This window comes from Pseudophryne corroboree, chromosome 2 (genome assembly GCF_028390025.1).
Source record: "Pseudophryne corroboree isolate aPseCor3 chromosome 2, aPseCor3.hap2, whole genome shotgun sequence".
NCBI classification, from domain to species: domain Eukaryota; kingdom Metazoa; phylum Chordata; class Amphibia; order Anura; family Myobatrachidae; genus Pseudophryne; species Pseudophryne corroboree.
In genome coordinates, this window is record NC_086445.1 from 683,068,841 (window position 1) to 683,082,027 (window position 13,187).

General features: G+C 45.8%; 1 protein-coding gene across 2 annotated transcripts in view; it reads left to right on the plus strand.

Moving 5' to 3' along the window:
* The window catches only part of SRGAP2 (SLIT-ROBO Rho GTPase activating protein 2), a 244,691-nt gene that overhangs the window by 168,928 nt on the left and 62,576 nt on the right, over positions 1-13,187 (plus strand). For both annotated transcript variants that reach the window (XM_063955161.1, XM_063955162.1), the window contains exons 5-8: positions 9,393-9,455; positions 10,333-10,548; positions 11,021-11,149; positions 12,511-12,732. In XM_063955161.1, coding sequence (XP_063811231.1) covers positions 9,393-9,455; positions 10,333-10,548; positions 11,021-11,149; positions 12,511-12,732 — 630 coding nt within the window. The remainder of the gene's footprint in view (positions 1-9,392; positions 9,456-10,332; positions 10,549-11,020; positions 11,150-12,510; positions 12,733-13,187) is intronic.

The window sequence follows — 13,187 nt, forward strand, 5'->3', positions numbered from 1 at the left end:
TCTGCTTTACCAACGTCCCCTTCCGAAAGGGAGACGGTTTTGGAAGCCATTCACAAGCTGTACTCTCAGCTGGTGATAGTCAAGGTACCTCTTCTACAACAAGGGAAGGGGTATTATTCCACTCTATTTGTGGTACCGAAGCCGGATGGCTCGGTAAGGCCTATTCTAAATCTGAAGTCCTTGAACCTGTACATAAAGAAGTTCAAGTTCAAGATGGAGTCACTCAGAGCAGTGATAGCGAACCTGGAAGAAGGGGACTTTATGGTATCCTTGGACATCAAGGATGCGTATCTCCACGTTCCAATTTACCCCTCACACCAGGGGTACCTCAGGTTCGTTGTACAAAACTGTCACTATCAGTTTCAGACGCTGCCGTTTGGTTTGTCCACGGCACCTCGGGTCTTTACAAAGGTAATGGCCGAGATGATGATTCTTCTTCGAAGAAAAGGCGTATTAATTATCCCATACTTGGACGATCTCCTAATAAGGGCAAGGTCCAGAGAACAGCAACTCGTCTGCTGTTCCTAGGGATGATTCTGGACACGGTTCAGAAAAAGGTTTTTCTTCCCGAGGAAAAAGCCAAGGAGTTATCCGACCTGGTCAGGAATCTCCTAAAACCAGGAAAGGTGTCTGTACATCAATGCACGCATCTTCAGATGCACCTGCGGATAACCCTGTCTCCAAGGACAAGGGTATCTCTTCTGTGGTGGTTGTAGAGGGCCGCAGATTCGGCATACAGGATTGGATCCTGGTGACCACGGACGCCAGCCTGAGAGGCTGGGGAGCAGTCACACAAGGAAGAAACTTCCAGGGAGTGTGGTCGAGCCTGGAAAAGTCTCTTCACATAAACATTCTGGAACTAAGAGCAATCTACAATGCTCTAAGCCAGGCGGAACCTCTGCTTCAAGGAAGACCGGTGTTGATCCAGTCGGACAACATCACGGCAGTCGCCCATGTAAACAGACAGGGCGGCACAAGAAGCAGGAGTGCAATGGCAGAAGCTGCCAGGATCCTTCGCTGGGCGGAGAATCACGTGATAGCACTGTCAGCAGTGTTCATCCCGGGAGTGGACAACTGGGAAGCAGACTTCCTCAGCAGACACGATCTTCACCCGGGAGAGTGGGGACTTCATCCAGAAGTTTTCCACATGCTAATAAACCGTTGGGAAAGACCAATGGTGGACATGATGGCGTCTCGCCTCAACAAAAAACTGGACAGGTATTGCGCCAGGTCAAGAGATCCGCAGGCAATAGCTGTGGACGCGCTGGTAACACCTTGGGTGTACCAGTCGGTGTATGTGTTTCCTCCTCTGCCTCTCATACCAAAGGTATTGAGAATCATACGGCAAAGCGGAGTAAGAACGATACTAGTGGCTCCGGATTGGCCAAGAAGGTCTTGGTACCCGGAACTTCAAGAGATGGTCACGGACGATCCGTGGCCTCTACCTCTAAGACAGGACCTGCTTCAGCAGGGACCGTGTCTATTCCAAGACTTACCGCGGCTGCGCTTGACGGCATGGCGGTTGAACGCCAGATCCTAAAAGGAAAAGGCATTCCAGAAGAAGTCATTCCTACCTTGATTAAGGCAAGAAAGGAAGTCACCGCGAAGCATTATCACCGCATTTGGCGGAAATATGTTGCGTGGTGCGAGGATCGGAGTGCTCCGACGGAGGAATTTCAACTGGGTCGTTTCCTACATTTCCTGCAATCAGGATTGTCTATGGGTCTCAAATTGGGATCTATTAAGGTTCAAATTTCGGCCCTGTCAATATTCTTCCAAAAAGAATTGGCCTCCGTTCCTGAGGTCCAGATTTTTGTCAAAGGAGTACTGCATATACAGCCTCCTGTGGTGCCTCCGGTGGCACCGTGGGATCTAAATGTAGTTTTAGATTTCCTCAAATCCCATTGGTTTGAACCACTAAAAAATGTGGATTTGAAATATCTCACATGGAAAGTGACTATGTTACTGGCCCTGGCGTCCGCCAGGAGAGTATCTGAACTGGCGGCTTTATCTTATAAAAGCCCTTATTTAATTTTCCATTCGGATAGGGCAGAGCTGCGGACGCGTCCGCATTTTCTCCCTAAGGTGGTATCAGAGTTTCACCTGAACCAGCCTATTGTAGTGCCTGCGGCTACAAGCGACTTGGAGGACTCCAAGTTGTTGGACGTTGTCAGAGCTTTAAAAATATACATTTCAAGGACGGCTGGAGTCAGAAAATCTGACTCGCTGTTTATACTGTATGCACCCAACAAGTTGGGTGCGCCTGCTTCTAAGCAGTCGATTGCTCGTTGGATTTGTAACACAATTCAACTTGCACATTCTGTGGCAGGCCTGCCACAGCCTAAATTTGTTAAGGCCCATTCCACAAGGAAGGTGGGCTCATCTTGGGCGGCTGCCCGAGGGGTCTCGGCATTACAACTCTGCCGAGCAGCTACGTGGTCAGGGGAGAACACGTTTGTAAATTCTACAAATTTGATACCCTGGCAAAGGAGGACCTGGAGTTCTCTCATTCGGTGCTGCAGAGTCATCCGCACTCTCCCGCCCGTTTGGGAGCTTTGGTATAATCCCCATGGTCCTTTCAGGAACCCCAGCATCCACTAGGACGATAGAGAAAATAAGAATTTACTTACCGATAATTCTATTTCTCGGAGTCCGTAGTGGATGCTGGGCGCCCATCCCAAGTGCGGATTATCTGCAATACTTGTACATAGTTATTGTTAACTAATTCGGGTTATTGTTTAGGGAGCCATCTTTCAGAGGCTCCTCTGTTATCATACTGTTAACTGGGTTTAGATCACAAGTTGTACGGTGTGATTGGTGTGGCTGGTATGAGTCTTACCCGGGATTCAAAATCCTCCCTTATTGTGTACGCTCGTCCGGGCACAGTACCTAACTGGAGTCTGGAGGAGGGTCATAGGGGGAGGAGCCAGTGCACACCACCTGATCTGGAAAAGCTTTACTTTTTGTGCCCTGTCTCCTGCGGAGCCGCTATTCCCCATGGTCCTTTCAGGAACCCCAGCATCCACTACGGACTCCGAGAAATAGAATTATCGGTAAGTAAATTCTTATTTTTGGCTATACGGGACGTGTTAAAGCTCCCTCTAGAAGACGCTGCGTCGCAGTAGTCGTTTTTTTTTTACACAAAACAAGCCTAATGTCACTTTCCCTGACTCTGCAGAGCTAGATGACCTATTCAAGTTAGCCTGGAAAAATCCAAACCAAAAATTCAATGTCAAAAAAGTTTTTGCGCACTTTCCCATTTGCTCTCCCGACTGTCTAAAAAGGCAGTGCTGCCTGCTTTACCATATAGGATACTGGGGACCGGAAAATAAAGACTACATTAAAATCTATTCACATGGCAGCAGGTATATCGCAAAGGCCATCATAGCTAGATGCTGGATGACCCATGCCATTCATACATGGGATACTCCGTTTCAGGAGGGCTTCTCCGGGGCTATGCCCCTGGTCACTATGGTGACTCTCCTCAAGCACATTCAGGACACTACACGCGTCCTGTGTGACTCACTCAAGGAGATGAGGAATATTAATGCTAGGACTTCTGCCATGGCAGTGTCGGCGCGCAGGGCTCTGTGGTTGCGTCAGTGGATTGCGGATGCAGAATCAAAGCACAGTGTGGAATCCCTCCCCTTTTGTGGGAATGATTCTTTGGGGTTGAGTTGGATATGTGGATTTCCAAATTAACGACTGGGAAATCTAAGTTTCTCCCCACTGGGGCCCCGCCGGCGAGACACTCCTACACGGGGCCATCTGTGCAGTCCTTTCGGTCTAACAGATTTCGATCTAAGACCAGAGGTGCCTCAAATGCAACTAGAGGCACCAGAGGTAAGTTAAGAAAACCTGCAAGCACCAGCTATCAGGACCAGACCACCAGTTCTGCTTCGACTAAGACCTCAGCATGACTGTGCCCACCCACCCCGAGGGGATCTCGAGGTGGGAGCTCGACTGTGTCTCTTCAGCCACGTCTGGGAGGCTTCCTGCCAGGATACCTGGGTCAGGGATCTCATTTCTCAGGGCTATAAGCTGGAGTTCGACGGTGCTCCTCCCCAACAATTTTTCAAATCAAGCTTTCCAGCTTTGGAGGATATGCAGGTTACGTTGCAACAGGCCATCAAAAAGTTGGTCCAGTCCCACGTCATTGTTTCAGTACCTATACCACAACGAGGCAAGGGTTATTACTCCAACCTGTTTGTGGTACCGAAACCGGGTGGTTCGGTAAGCCCATTTTGAATCTCAAGTCCTTGAACCCTTACCTGAAGGTTTTCAAGTTCAAAATGGAATCCTTGTGAGCAGTGATTGTGGGCCTGGAGGAACAGGAATTCATGGTCTCCCTGGATATCAAGGATGCCTACCTTCATATTCCGATTTGGCCACCTCATCAAGCGTACCTGAGGTTTGCCCTGCTGGACGATCACTACCAGTTCCAGGCCCTGCCCTTCGGCCTGTCCACAGCTCCGAGGGTTTTCACGAAGGTGATGGCGGAGATGATGTTCCAACTCCGGGTCCAGGGGGTCAATGTGGTCCCTTAACTGGACGATCTTATGATAAAAGCAAGATCCAGGGATCTTTTATTGCTCCATATCGACCGCACTATCCATCTTTTGTCACACCATGGGTGGATCCTCAATTTACAGAAGTCTCACCTGGAGCCAACTCAGCGGCTCCTGTTCCTGGGAATGTTGCTGGATACTGTGGTACGAAGGTGTTCATACCAGAGGACAAGGTGAGAACACTTCAGGAGACGGTCCGAATGGTGCTCCGACCTACTCGAGTTTCCATCCATCTTTGCATACGATTACTGGGAAAGATGGCCGCCTCATGCGAGGCGATCCAATATGGGAGGTTCCATGCCAGATCATTTCAATTGGATCTACTGAGCAAGTGGTCCGGCTCACATCTACAGACGCATCGGCTAATCTGGCTTTCACCTCAGGCCAGGATTTCCCTCCTGTGGTGGTTACAGTCCTCCAATCTTCTGGACGGCCGGAGTTTCGGGATTCAGGACTGGACCCTCCTCACGATGTTTGAGAGTCAGTGAGGATGGGGAGCTGTCACCCAAGGGGCGCAGTTCCAGGGCAGGTGGTCAGCCCATGAAAGCCTCCTTCCCATCAACATTCTGGAACTTCGGGCGATCTACAATGATCTGCTTCAGGCCTCTCCTGTCCTCAGGGATCATGCACTCCAAGTACAGTCTGACAATGCCACAGCAGTGGCGTATATCAATCGACAAAGAGGGACAAAAAGCAGAGCCTGCATGCAATAGGTGTCAAAGATACTCCTCTGGGTGGAAAGAAATGCAAGAGCCATGTCCGCAATCTTCATTCCGGGTGTGGACAACTGGGAAGCAGACTTCCTAAGTCGTCACGATCTCCACCCGGGGGAGTGGGGACTCCACCATCAGGTGTTCCAGCATATCATCCACCAGTGGAGCTGCCCACAAATGGACATGATGGCTTCTCGACTCAACAAGAAGCTTCACTGGTATTGCTAACAAACCAGGGACCCTCAGGCATGGGCAGTGGATGCACTGACGTCGCCTTGGCATTACCGGTAGGTCTACCTGTTTCCTCAGATTCCGTTGCTCCCAAGGGTGCTCAAGCGAATCAGGAATCAAGGAGTCCAGGCAATTCTGATTGCCCCGGATTGGTCTCTGAGGGTGTGGTACCACTAAGAAGAGATCTTCTTCAACAAGGACCGTTCTACCCGGACTTACGGCGACTTTGTTTGACGGCATGGAGGTTGACCGGAACATCCTAGCTCACATGGGCCTTTCCAAAAAGGTTATTGCTACCATGGTTCAGGCCAGGAAACCTGTGACGTCAAAACACTGTCATCATATCTGGAGGAGATATGTATCTTGGTGCGAGGAATGCACATATCCGCCTGCAGAGTTCCACTTGGGACGTTTCTTAAGTTTCCAGCAGGCTGGTGTGGATAATGGCTTGCATCTGGGTTCCATTAAGGTCCAGATTTCAGCTCTTTCCATTTTTCTTTCAAAAGAAATTGGCGGCGTTGCCAGAAGTGCAGACCTTCTTGCAAGGGGTACTCCACATACAACCTCCTTTTGTACCGCCTAAGGCGCCCTGGGATTTGAATGTGGTGTTGGAATTTCTACAGTCCTCCTGGTTTGAACCTTTGATGACTGTGGAAGACAAGTACCTCACGTGGAAGACGGTGATATTACTTGCCCTGGCTTCTGCTCGACGTGTCTCAGAATTGGGGGCCTTATCGTGTAAAAGTCCATACTTCGTCTTTTACGAGGACAGAGTGGAACTCCGGACTAGACAGCAGTTCCTGCCGAAGGTTGTCTCTGCATTTCACCTGAATCAACCTATTGTGGTCCAGTTCTGATTCTTCTGCTCCTCTAGAGGCGTTGGATGCTGTGCGAGCCTTGAAGATCTATGTCAAGCGAACGGCTCGGATCAGAAAGCCGGATTCCTTGTTCGTGCTCTATGGTGCGCAGAAAAGGGTTGTCCTGCTTCAAAGCAGTCCATTGCTTGTTGGCTTAGACTTGCTATCCAACAGGCCTATGTGTCGGCAGCCTTACCTGTTTCTAAGTCTCTGAAGGCCCACTCTACGAGATCAGTGGGCTCTTCCTGGGCGGCTGTCTGTGGAGTCTCGGCCTTGCAACTGTGCCGAGCTGCTACCTGGTTGTGGAAGAACACTTTTGTTAAGTTCTACAAGTTTGATACCCCGGCCAAAGAGGATACCTAGTTTGGGCAGGCGGTGCTGCAGAAGTCTCTGCACGTTTCCTCCCGTTCTGGAAGCTTTGGGACGTCCCCATCATAATAGATTCCCCCAATATCCATTATGGATGCTAGAGAAAATAGGATTTTAATTATCTATTGGTAAACCCTTTTCTTGTAGTTCATAAGGAATATTGGGCACCCGACTCAGGGGGTCATTCCGAGTTGTTCGCTCGCTAGCTGCTTTTAGCAGCATTGCACACGCTAGGCCGCCGCCCTCTGGGAGTGTATCTTAGCATAGCAGAATTGTGAACGAAAGATTAGCAGGAATTGCGAATAGAAAATTCTTAGCAATTTCTGAGTAGCTCCAGACTTACTCCTGCACTGCGGTCAGCTCAACCCATTTCGTTCCTGGTTTGACGTCACAAACACGCCCTGCGTTCGGTCAGCCACTCCCCCGTTTCTCCAGACACTCCCGCGTTTTATCCTGGCACGCCTGCGTTTTTCCGCACACTCCCTGAAAACGGTCAGTTTCCGCCCAGATACACCCACTTCCTGTCAATCACACTCCGATCACTTCAACTATGAAAATTCTTCATTCGGACGTGAGTAAATCTACTAAGTTTTGAGCAAAAATACTTAGCGCATGCGCACTGCGTACCATGCGCATGCGCATTTTCGCCTTAATCGTTCAGTTGCGAAAATCTGCAACGAGCAAACAACTTGGAATGACCCCCTCAGTGCATTGACTTTTCAGCAGGTTCTCTTTTATGTTGTTACCTGTTTAGTTATTGTTGTTTCCAGCCGATGCTGGTTGTTATATGTTAGTGGTGTGAATATAAATCTCACCACTCCTTGTTTTCATGTTCCTTCTCTCATATATGTTCTTTCTCCTTCGGCCACTGTTTTACCTATAACTGCCTGTGAGAGGGGGCATAGAGGGGAGGAGCCAGCACACCCAGTGAAGAAATTAAAAAAGTGCATCGGCTCCTTTGGACCCAGTCTATACCCATCGTACCAAGGGGGTCATTCCGACCCGATCGCACGCTGCGCTTCGTTGCAGCTGTGCGAACGGGTCGGAACTGCGCTTGCATTGCGCATGCACGTCGTTGCTCGGCGACGGCCGTCGCCGGGCAGCAATGCCGCTAGTGAGGAATGCGGTTGCAGCGGTGACCGCAAGAAGAATGACAGGAAGAAAGGCATTCCAGGGCATCAACTGACCGTTTTCTGGGAGTGGTGCAGCGAACGCAGGCGTTTGGAGAGCGAATGTCTGATGTCAATTCCGGGACCATCAACGCTGGATTCATCGCACAGGGTAAGTAACTCATACCCTGTTCGTGTTCTGCACAAAACATCTTTTTTTTTTGCATAGCAGGGCTGCATAAGCGATCGCAGCCTTGCTATGCAAAAAAAAACACTCCCCCATAGACGACATCTAGTTGATCGCACGGGCTGGAAAAAGTTGCAGCGTGCGATCAACTCGGAATGACCCCCTAAGTCTCCTCAATATCCCTTATGGACTACGAGAAAAGGATTTACCGAAGGTAATTAAAATCCTATTATTGTGTTAATGCTTTCTTTTATTATTTATTTATTTATTAACAGTTTCTTATATAGCGCAGCATATTCTGTTGCGCTTTACAATTAGAACAACAGAAATAGAGCAAAACTGGGTAAAAACAGACAGGCATAGAGGTAGGAAGGCCCTGCTCGCAAGCTTACAATCTATAGAACACCTTGAGTCCTATTGGAGAAAGAGTGCTCTATTAATCGTGTGTGTGTGTGTGTGTGTGTGTGTGTGTGTGTGTGTGTGTGTGTGTGTGTGTGTGTGTGTGTGTGTGTGTGTGTGTTTATTATTAGACATGTGCGGGTTCGAATGTACCCAGATTTACTCTGATCTCAAAACAGCATCTTATTGGCTGTCACATGTTTTAGCCAGTAACATAAATCTGAAATTGTGCTAATTTGGCATTAAGAACCAGGTAATCCGAACCAGCTCATCTCTAATAAATATATTATTAATTTTCAATATAATTTTGTACTTTTTTTTTTTTTTTCCACACAAAAAAAGTGTTTTTATTTTGACACAGTTATACCTGTACCTCTTTTACACCTAAAACGTGGGTCGCAGCCGGGAGCCTGACACAGGTGCTACACGGCTGTGACCCGCGTCAGCCCCCTTTACCTCTGCAGTCACCAACCCCGGCATATTGCAGAGTTTGTGACGCTGCCGGTGACGGTGCTGGGAGATTACATGATCTCCCAGCGCCGCCCTTCCATACACTGTGAATGGGAACCAGGTTGCATCGACCCGGCTCCCGTTTACACAGCACAGCTTGCCTGGTTGAATACGTGTTCAGCCCTGCAATCTACCAGAGTTGGAATATCAGGCCACTCGACCCGGATTATTCCAACTGGGCCCTTTTACACTGTACAGCAACACGGGTTATGTACGTTCATGTGCAATAACCCGTGTTATATGCTGGTTGGTGTAAAAGGGGTATTAGCCTTAAAATAATATTCAAGCTGCTGTCTTACACAGATTGCATACTTTTGCTTTAGGAGGCTTTTTCTGCTTACTGTAGGCTTGCTACACCCTTCTATATGCATAGTCAATGTTTCTGGATATACATGCATACCTAGATGGCCATGATAAAAATATGAATGTGTTGCTTTGTGTCTTTGCAGAGTAAAGAAATCGGTCTGCAGCTGCATGAGGACCTCATGAAAGTATTAAATGAGCTGTACACAGTGAGTGCTGGGGATTTGGATCATGGTTCTTCAACTCCTACTATGTACATTTATGGCAAGAGTGACTGCATGAGGAATGGAGATCTGTAATGTCTGAAATTAAACCAAAAAATAACAATACTTAGTAGCTCAGACCATGTCTAGTATACCTGTAAAAGAGAGATGTTAATTCATTTAATTTTGCACTGACTGCTCAGATCATTTTAAATATAGAGGATTTTTGTTCAGCCTCCACCTAAAGAGATAAAAGCAGTGATGAATCATAATGATTATAATGATTAGCTACATTTTCCTTTCTTAATAAAAGTACTTAAAGCTTCAAGTGTGTGAATATTAAACACCAGATTGTAATTTATGCCATACAGTGGAAGAGGAAAGAATTTGTAATTAATAGATACCCACATTTCCTAGATATAGCAGACCATCCTGGTCTAGTTCTATTTTTTAACATTAATTATTCAATTGTTAGTTAATTATTCAATAGATGGAATAACAGGATTAGACCATTAACTCCAGACTCACTTGGGAAAGGCTGGCATAGCCAGCTTCTGTTGCTCCTGCAATCTGCCCATCACACAGGTATAGTTACTACGGTGGGGCTTACACTGAGAGATTGTTATTGTCTCATTAGTGCACCATGCGTGTCTAGTGCATTCATCACAGCAGCACAATTGTAATCGTGCTTACCTAAAATAATGATTTATATCTATCTTATACTTTTTAATGTAAACTCTGTTTTAGCTGATCATTTTAATATGCCCTCTTTGATTTCATCTTCCAGAGTGACTGAAAACCCACTAATTTGCTACATTTACTTTTCAATAAACATTACCAAGATTGAAATTTGTTGTCATTTTATATATATTTTTTTTTTCAGGTGATGAAAACCTACCACATGTATAACGCAGACAGCATCACTGCGCAGAGCAAGCTGAAGGAGGCAGAGAAACAGGAGGAGAAGCAGATGAGCCGATCAGTGAGACAGGAAGATCGGCAAACCCCTCGCTCCCCGGACACCGCGACTAGTGTCCGCCTGGATGAGAAGCACATAAGGCGCAGTTCTGTTCGTAAAATCGAAAAGATGAAGGAGAAGGTGAGAACTAGGGTCATCTGCCTGCTTTGCCACTTTACTGTACATGTGATATATCTAAGCACAGTAGGCTCCGGTAGTCCATCTGTACTAACAATATAGGTGTATTATTATGTAAATAGACTAAATATAGCATAATGTAGAGCTATATTGACATACTGGGTAACAAGAACTTCGTTCTAATTATGTTTTTCCTCTTTATTTGTCCACTTCTCTCCTATATATGATTACCTTCTTAGAACCTATTCATGATCTTGTTTAGTCTTATTTCTCTGCCACTTCTGCTGTTAATACAACTGCCGACTGTCTCATTTCGGCCCCATGAACACTATGTGCAGGATTAGCGTTGTGCGTCATCGCCTCCCTTTCTACCTGCCACATTGTTTCTCCGCCAGCTTACTGTGTAGTGATGGGCGAGTTGCTCATGGTCTGATAATTTCCCTTCTGTTGTAACCTACTTGTTTTATTCCTCTAGCGTCAGGCCAAATACACAGAGAACAAAGTGAAGGCTGTCAAGGCTCGAAATGAGTATGTACTGGCACTGGAAGCCACCAACGCATCTGTCTTCAAATACTACATTCATGACTTGTCTGACCTCATTGATGTAAGAGTCAATGTTTTTTATTGCATTTTTTACTTCAGTGAAGTGCTGAAAGTAGGGTGGTTCGGAGTACCATTAAGAAATATGGTAGTGGTACTTGGTACCACCAGCCCACCACTGGGCATAATTTATAAGGGTCAGTTTTGTGTGTGGGACATAAAATTGTGTCAGTGGCATAACTGTGTGTGGCATAATATGTAATAGGCATTACAGTGTGTGGTATAATATATATGACATTACAGTGTGTGGCATAATGTGTAATGGGTGTTACAGTGTCTGGCATAATGTGTAATAAGCATTACGGTGTGTGGCATAATGTGGCCATGCCCCTATTGTCATGTAGCCACTCCCCTAGTTTCATATTACCACGCCCCCTCATGACACATGACCGCACCCATTTTTACCATCGGTACCACTAAGAAAAAGATTCTACTTGCACCACTGCTTCAGTGCAAATAATATCAATTTCATCATGCCCAATGATTTATTCCTAGTACAGCAGGTAGGTGATCACGACTGCATGCATTGCTATTTGACAAATGTGGATGATGTGTCATTTTATTAGCTGAAAGCCAGCATGGGAGTGTAGCACAGGAGACAGACGATGGAAGATTGTTACACATGCAATGCTGGATGCAGGTCACTGGACCAGGGCTTCTTTTTTACATTAGCTTGCAGAGAATCAGCCAAACGTCAGATGTCCTGTCTGTCAATAGACATTTAATGTCTTCAGGCTCGTTACCTCTACCACACATAAGCCTGTATAGCCCCCACGTGTAAAGTAAGCACATGCTGCATAAGTCAGCCACATCTTTTTCTTTTTGATGCAGATGGTAGCATCTTTGTGACACATCTGTATTCTAGATCTGGAAGCAGTCACAATTGTGCTTTCAGCTCCTATACTGTGCAGTGGATGCCAGATGCCTCTAAACCTCTGACATAACATGTTTTTAGGGTCTAAAAATGATCTTCTGAAAATATGAACCTTACTGACACTATAACGTTTTCTTCATCAAGTTGAAAAAAATCTTTATATCAAGAAATTTTATTGAGGTTACTTTATTTATCTTTTTTATTTTTGATGCCATTTTTGTCCTGTGGCCAACAATATTTTGTGTAAGAATTTGCATGCTACGCATCTATGTTCTACAGTATTTCCATTGATAATATATTAATTATTTCTTTGGTTGGTTTTGAACACTTGCTGCACAGTTGTCCATGTGCTATTTCCCATCACATATCCTTAATCTTTTTCTATGCCACATCTTTCTTATGTTTATACATTGTGCTTATATGTAGTTATTATTTATATATCAATGTACTGTAGTCCATTTGTAATCTGGATGCTTTTTATCCTGTTAAAGTGCTGTGACCTAGGCTACCACTCAAGTTTGCATCGTGCCCTCCGTACATTCCTGTCCGCCGAGTTCAACCTTCAGCACTCTAAGCAGGAGGGACTAGAGGCTCTGGAGAGTGCCACAGAGAATCTGGATGCTTCTGCAGACAAGCACCGTCTTATGGAGTCATCTAACAGTGTCTTCTGCCCTCCTGTGAGGTTTGAGTTCCAGCCACACATGGGGGATACTGTAAGTGGTTTTTATAATACAGGTTGAGTATCCCCATATCCAAATATTCCGAAATACGGGATATTTTGAATGAGACTGATATAGTAAAACCTTTGTTTTCTGATGGCTTAATGTACACAAACTTTGTTTAAAACACAAAGTTATTAAAAATATTGTATTATAAGACCTTCAGGCTGTGTGTATCTGGTGTACATGAAACATAAAAGAATTGTGTGAGTGTACACACACTTTGTTTAATGCAAACAGTCATTAAAAAAATTGGCTAAAATGACCTTCAGGCTGTGTGTATAAGGTTTATATGTAACATAAATGCATTCTGTGCTTAGACTTAGGTCCCATCACCATGATATCTCATTATGGTATGCAATTATTCCAATGTACGAAAAAATCCGATATCCAAAATACTTCTGGTCCCAAGCATTTTGGATAAGGGATGCTCAACCTGTACATTCTTT